General features: G+C 35.3%; 1 protein-coding gene across 1 annotated transcript in view; it reads right to left on the bottom strand.

Moving 5' to 3' along the window:
• The window catches only part of LOC108974999, a 1,523-nt gene extending 1,114 nt beyond the window's left edge, over positions 1–409 (bottom strand). Inside the window, exon 1 of the mRNA XM_018943179.1 lies at positions 197–409. Within this exon, the coding sequence (XP_018798724.1) occupies positions 197–220 (24 nt within the window). The 5' untranslated portion in view covers positions 221–409. The remainder of the gene's footprint in view (positions 1–196) is intronic.
• Between the last annotated feature and the right edge of the window lie 7,526 nt (positions 410–7,935).

Raw genomic sequence — 7,935 nt, 5'->3', positions numbered from 1 at the left:
TTTAGTAATTTCAATTAAAAAATTAATTAATCATAATAAAAAAATAATTTAACTAATTTAAATTTATAAAAAATTACGAAATCTAACAAATAACTTATCGAAAATTGTCATATTGATTTTAAAAATTTTTAATATTCTAATTGAATACTTTCGTAGAATTACTCCTACACAACTACTTTTTTATAAAAAAAATTACCATTTTCTGCACAAAATCCCGCATTTTTCACAATAAACAGTTAACTTGTATAAGATGTTTAATCTTAGATCTTAGACTGTGTCCTTCAATATGTTCTTAAATCGTAAAATCGCAGTGCCTTTATATCTCACTTAGTACTATCGCACTTTCTTTATAAACACAAACTGTTGATGCTGTCAAAACTGTATGGCATCTAACTGCCGATTGAAGCGTCTTTTAACTTTTGAACGAAAATTCGCATTAACCCACACTGAAACAAGCAAACGCCGACGTAAGCACAGTAGCACCTTATACATATGCACGTACCGTTGTGTATCTGAAAGCTCAGTCTCAGTTGGGAATCGACAAATTTTCGTATACAAAAAATTGGTCAAATAACAAACAAACCATAAGACGCCAAAATCGATCAGCGAACAACGCAGAATCGCAGAGAAAAAAAGCTATCCCGCGTGAAACCCGCAGATCCGGTTTTCGGTGAAATGCGCCAATGAACGTGAGCGAGCGCTCGCGAAATTCTTAAATGGTATTTCTCTACAGTCTGATGACTTTTATTGTTGCATTTTGTGTGTTTTTGTTGTAGTTACGAAGGAAAGTGTCCAGAACTGTGTGCAATTAAAGGCAAATGTGATTGCACGGCGCCGCCAGAGCAATGCGTAGCGCACTTTGTTTGGCACGCAGCTACTGGCCGGGCTGGTTGGTTTTCTGTGCAGTGAACCTTACATGACCGCAGCATGGCAATAAACGACATTAGCGAGTTCGCGCTCGTCGATAGGTGGGCGCAGTCGTAAAGCCTCATAAATTAAACAAATTCTGAGATTCAAACCCAAATTAAGCAGCAAAAAATACTGAAATGAAATCAAAAGTAAGCGCGACAACAAAAGTGTTCAAGTTCAACTTGAGACGCAGGTAGGTGTACAAATTTATTACAATAGTATACCATGCACAACATGTAAAAAAATCAAAGAGTGAGAAAGTATACACATTTACTAAAATATATATATTTATATAATGGTCTGAAAAAGTGGAGCCAAATCGATCTTAAATTTAAGGAACCAGATTTTCTGGAGATATTTCGTGGAAAAAATTTCGAAATAAAGCATTTTTTCGGTGATAGCTTGTGAGTGGTACTGTCTCTGAGTCACACCATATGCCATCGAACGGAACCAGTAATTATCAGACGGTGAAATATCTGGAGAATGCGGTGGTTACCGTAGAACATCCCCATGAAGCGTTTCCAGGTAGGTTTTAACGATTTTGGCATCGTGAGGACGCGCGTTGTGATACAACAGAATAATTTGTTTGTGCCCCAGCTTGTATTGAGGTCAAAAAGAACCCAAATATTTTATTTCTGAATCATTCCTCGCTTTGAAATTGCTTTGCTCAATCTCCCAACGCTGAAGCAAGCTTTTCTTGCGTTTGACACAATGTCAAAATGAAGTTTTTTGGCCTTCATTCACGTTAATATCGAAATTACCGTCTTTGAAGCGACGAAACCAATCACGGCACTTTGTTTTACTGTAAACTTTTTTGAGTTCCCAATATGTTTCAGCCGCCGATTTCTTTAACTGAAAGATGAAAATGAACACTTGACGCAAATGATGGTTATTTGACAAAAAGTCGGACATCGTCGCACAACCTGTGTTATTTTTGTTCAGTATCGTTTGTCATTTCATCAGTAAAAGACTTACGCTTAAATAACATTTACAAATCGTTCAACTTTATTACGAAAATTCACGTTCTGTTAAGAATGTGTTTCGGGCGCTATGAGAACCAGTATTCATTACACGAAGACCGTGAAGAGTCGATTCGGCGCCGTCCGCAGCAACTCAGACTGGCGTATGGAACGTCTTGGCGCATTTTACGTCGATATCTTAAATTGAAAGCGTACAAACCGCTTGACTCTCCCAAGCGTCATCGCTTCGCTCTATCCCAAGAAGATCCGATGTTCACCGAGGCAAATTTTGTTTAACAATGAGGTTCATTTTTGGCTCAATTGGTGTGGAAACTAGCAATGTTGCTTGGACTTGAAGAGATTCAAGAGCTACACTTCAAGAGACAAGGAATTAATGTGATTTGTGGGCTGGTGGGAACATAACCATCAACGGGGATCATATCGCACCATATTAACCAATTATTTGAAAACTCAAATTGAAGCTCGTGATTTCGGCGAAAGGCCTTGTAGCAAAACATCAAGCGTGTCATTCGCCAGTTATCAGGAGAAGCGCTCGAGACGTACCCGCGACCAGCATTTTAAAGAGATAATCTTCAAAAAATAAATGCCAAACATGTTCTCTTGAACGATAATAAACATTCCCTATTAAATTTGAAGTTTTTTTGTTTTTTCTTTCAAAAAATTATGGAACCTAAAAATGGATCACCCTTTATATGACACACAAACCAACACATTAATGTGGAAGCAAATTTTTTTTTTTTTTTTTTTCAAATCTCTAGGTCTTCCACTAAATCAAAGCAAATATTTGTGTGTAGGGTATCAAAATTGCGGCCTTATTTCAGCGACAGTAGATCTGCCTTTTTATAATCATTTGAATATCAAGGTGTTTAACACTGTTATTTGTTTTCATAATACATACATACAGACGTTTGCAAATATGTTTGCTCAAAAAGCAATACAACTGTGTAAGTTCGAATACAAGATTCGCTTTCATACTGTCAATATTGTCACAATCGGCTTATCAATGAGCAGAATATTTATTGTTTACAATTATCAATTTTGACACACTTTTTTGTTGTTTTGACTTTCTCAGCAATTTGTGGAATATTGAGTGTGTTTTGCCCGGGTGTTTCCACGCGCCGCTACTTCATTTGGGTATTATGACATTGCAAGCAACTGAGTAATGATAAATTAATAGATTTATATTCTAAAACGCCTCAATATACGAGTATATGCGCGATCGTAGGGGCATTATTGCACAATAAAAAATTGCAGTAATTGCTATTAATCTGGCTTTGCAGCAAATTATGAAGTTATATTTTCAAAAGAGAGCTGTTTAAGTGGGCCTTTTAGTAAATGTAATGCATTTGAACCTACTCGAAAGTGTACATATGTAGTCAAAAATCATCTCGCCTGATTTATTTTATAGTATACATAACGTTCGATATTGCCATAAGGGGTTTCAGAACACATAACTCCAAAATTAATGTCACCCGAAGTCATACAAAAAAGAGATTTTACATTTTCGATACGTGCGCTGGGTATACAATAAGATACATAAGGTTTATACCGTACCTCAACCTCTGTGTTGACTTCTCAATTCAATGAATTATCATAATTATTTTTGTGTTTTTATCTTGAATTGATAAATAACTTCGGCGTCATTACACCAATTAATTTTATGATAAAGCATTACTCTTATGCTTGGGAAAACCCACGCTGATTTACAAAAACTTTGTTTTCAATCCCTGAGAGTTTTTGATAATTGAAAAAGCTCATAAATTTTCATTTTAATCGTAATTGAAGCAAGTTATTTTTTATTGCAAATTTGCGGTAATAAAATAAATTTCAGTCTGCTCATGCAAGGGATTACTTGACTGTTGTTTATTACATTAAAAAATGTTCAAAGTGGCGTGGACCTGCCTATGGGTCTAATGTACATGCCCACTACTAAGAAAATAAATCTCTGAAGAACTCGGTACGAAAATTTAATTTGCCCATGCATTGCTTCTAGAATTTAAAATAAATTTGGTAGTAACACCGCCCACCATTCATGTTTTTTATACATAATTGGAAATCACTAAAAGTGCGATGAAAAGGCCAGAACTGTTAAAATAAATAGTGATTAAGATATTATTATTATTATTTAATGAAAAGGATAATATAAACCTTAACAGAACAAAAAGTATCAGCTTTGCGACTGAGGCCATCAGTTTCATGACTTATTAAATAAATTTACTAAACTAATTGTTTTACAATATCACCCATCGAAATAGATATTTAATTTACAGATAAATTTTATAAAGCCTTTACTGTTAGAAAGTAATTCATTTGCTAACAATTGACCTAATTTAGGGTTATTTAGTTCTGATCTGACATATTCTAATGATTGACAGTTTTCTATTAAATGTTGTACTGTAACAATCTCTAAATTGCAATATGTCAGAGTGAGTTAGTCTGATGTGACCAAGTCGAAAGCGAAAGATAAAATTGTAGAACATCGGTGGGGATGACCAAGCAATCTTTTTCGGCTTCACGATAAAATTGTTTGGCTAATGCAGCCTGATATCATTTTTGTTAAGGCTTTTTATAAGTTTAAGAGAGATGTAGTCGCTAATTTTGATTCGGAGTCTGCTAGAGTATTCCCTTATATGAAGAAGAAATATAAGATCTATATATACGAGGGCTGCTATATATATTTCTGGCCTAATAATGAAAATAGGAATATTTATCAACGAAAATGATTTTATTGTTTATCAAAATATTCTCCATCAAGATTTATACACTTTTGCATGCGCTTAAACCAATTTTCGAAGCACGTTTTCCACTCCGATTGACACACCTCCAAAACATGGTTTTTGAATGCTTCAGCAGCATCTTCTGGCGACGAAAATCGTTGACCACGCATTATTTTCTTGATGTGTGGGAATAAAAAGAAGTCATTGGGTGCCAAGTCAGGGCTGTAYGGCGGATGACCCATCAATTCGACGTTTTGGCCGGTCAAAAAGGCGCTGGTTTGAGCCGATGTGTGAGAGCTCGCATTGTCATGGTGCACAATGTTTCGTCTTTTCTTGTTCGTTTTTCGAATTTCTCCGGAGACTTCAAGCAAACAAATGGTGGTGTACCACTCAGAAGTTAGCGTCATAGGTTGCTCAAGCGGAACAGTTGCCATATGACCAGTTTTGCCGAAGAAATAGGCGACCATTTGCTTCGAAGTGCTTCTTCCACGAACAACTTTCGTTGGATTTGGCTCGTCTTGGAAGACCCACACGGTCGATTGCTGTTTTGTTTCGGGCTCATACGCATAGATCCATGACTCGTCACCTGTGACGATCTTATAAACGTCTTTTGAAGTACCGCGATCGTATTTTTTCAACATTTCTTTACACCAATCCACACGAGCATTTTTTTGAGCGATTGTCAAATTGTGCGGGATCCAACGAGAACAAACCTTTTTTACGACCAGGTGTTCATGCAATATCGAATGTATGCTGGTGGGAGAAATGTGTAGGCATGCCTACATGAAGGTATGTTACATGACGGTCTTGCATTATCAGTTCACGTACGGCATAGATGTTTCTGTCACAACGGCTGTTTTTGAACGACCTTCACGGAATTCGTCTATGAGCGAGCGTCGGCCACGATTGAATTCGTTGTACCAGTTTTTCACAGTGCTATAGGATGGTGCTTCATAGCCATACAAAGATTTTAGTTCATCGATTCACTCTTGTCGTGATAATCCACGTCGAAAGTTGTGAAAAATGATCGCACGAAAATGTTCACGAGTTAATTCCATTTTTTGGCCGAGATGAATTTTTTAATTCCCTGTAAATAAAACAATTCACGATTAACTGACAAAACATTCTGAGTGATGTTATGCTAAAAAATGTCAAACTTTCCAATGGAAATGTCAGATTGCACCTGGCAACACCTAGTGTTGCCTGGGCCAGAAATACATATATGTATATAGCAGCCTCCGTAGTACATATAATATGAATACTTGGATTATTTGCTTGGCTTGGTTATGGGAATACTTACATCTCGTTGACTACTGAATCCACGAAAAAAAAATTTAATACCAGGCACTTTCCTTAGCTTAAGAGTTGTGAAAACCGCAGTCATATCAATTAACAGAAGTTTATTGGTATCAGTGCCCTTAAAGAGAGCAGAAGGTGTTTTTCAGAATTTTTTATAGTGAAGTTAGAGACACAGAACTTCCAAATTTTTACTATGAAAAATAAATTTTTACTAAGAAAAATGGGCAATATCAAAAAGAACCAATATCAATATGAATTCATCTTACTTTGACAAAAGTGTTGACGAGATTAGATGACCAGAGAAAGATTAATTCGATCGAAATAAGTGATATTCAATAAAAAAAAATGTAATTTCGAGAAAATATTGGTCAATATATCACGTTTGAAAAAACTATCAACTTATTTCTCAGGATAAACACATAACTTATAAAGCGTTTGCATGAAAACAACAAAGTATCATAAGTATTAACAAATCTGTATGCCGATACCTCAACCCCAAAGGTTATAAAATGATTAATTACTGTTGCAAGGAAAATTCATGTTGAACTGTCAGTTCGATTACTTTAGCTTTCAATTTCTTAAATTCAATATTTTTTGTGCGCTTTGACATAATAATTTATGCTTGCTTAATATGTAAATTTTATTGTTTACAAGTGTAAAGTCATGCGCATACAGCACGCACTTTTACAAAAAACAGAATTTTTAATAAAAAACAGTTTCATGGCAGATGCATTAAAGGTAAAAGTGTTTATTAACTTTGGATCGTATGGAAATAAAAAATTTCCAGACATATTTTTTCTGGATAAATGCAAATTGCATAAAATAAAAACAAAAGCAATAAATGTTTAATATACGAGCGCTTAAAAACACATCTGACATATGGAATAAGAAAACCCCAACGAACGAGAAGGGATTGAGATGTGCACAAAAAACCAAATCAAAATTTATTCATATGGCGAGTCAAAAAAAAACATACAGCGAGTCGAAAAAAAAATTGCTTTTAGTTAAGTGTTTCTTTAAACTTTGGATTTGTTTATGCTCTTTGAATGATGACGCTATCACGCATATGGAATTGGAATGTAGGTACATATGTACTCAAGTATGTAGATATATACATAGGTTACAATTCAGTGATAGGTTACAATTCAGAATAATTTGAGATTTAGGCATTTCTATAAGACTTAAACTTATATAAGACTTTATATAATATGCATGTTTATTCCTAATTTTATTGCCTGAGACAATGTAACGCGACGCTATAGTTTTCGTGCTAAAAACACACCGCTTTTATTTCTCATTAACCCAATTTTAGACAATTAGTTAATTTTGTCAACAAAGTAAAAGCCAATACACGATATTCAAAGAACAAAAGCAATTGACAGTTAATTTCCACAACACAACATCAAAAGTGACCGCTGCTCAGATATAATAAATAAGTCGAGAGGAAAATGGACTGCACAAGCGTAAAATTTCAAATAATTGTTTTGTCCTATCGTCTGCATTTAATCTCTCTAACAACCAGAAACAAGAGCTCAGGCTGAAAGATTATCCTGTTGCAGCATTGTTCATGCAACGGACGCCTGTGCGCGCAAATGCTCCTGAACACTGGCCGCCGTGAGAGCAGGAGAAGCAAGAACAGCTTAAATGAGAATAGGAAATTCGTCAGCGACATGTGTCCAAACTTTAAAGCGACGCGCAACATGTTTTTGACGCTTCTATTAAACGCGCCATGGAGATGATAAAATAAAAGTGGAATAACAACAAAAAAAAAACAAACAAACGCAAATATCTCGGCAACTTGAAAGAAGAATAAGAATGGTTGGCCTTTCTGGTGGAAGCTAGTGGAAGCATCAAACGAAAAAAGCTTTGGAAATTAGTAGGAACATAAAGCGAAAGAGCTAAAGGGCGCATAATCTAGACAAATAATTGTTTAACTGCTACGAAAATGTTACTAAGGCTGAATAATGGAAATTTTTACGCTTCGTCGCACTTTAAATCATTTTCATATTAAAAGCTTTTGCGAGATAAAC

The sequence above is a fragment of the Bactrocera latifrons genome, unplaced genomic scaffold, assembly GCF_001853355.1.
Source record: "Bactrocera latifrons isolate USDA-ARS-PBARC rearing strain unplaced genomic scaffold, ASM185335v1 scaffold_60, whole genome shotgun sequence".
Taxonomy (NCBI): Eukaryota; Metazoa; Arthropoda; class Insecta; order Diptera; family Tephritidae; genus Bactrocera; species Bactrocera latifrons.
Note: the sequence above shows the minus strand (reverse complement) of the source record. Positions and strands in the feature narration are given on the sequence as shown.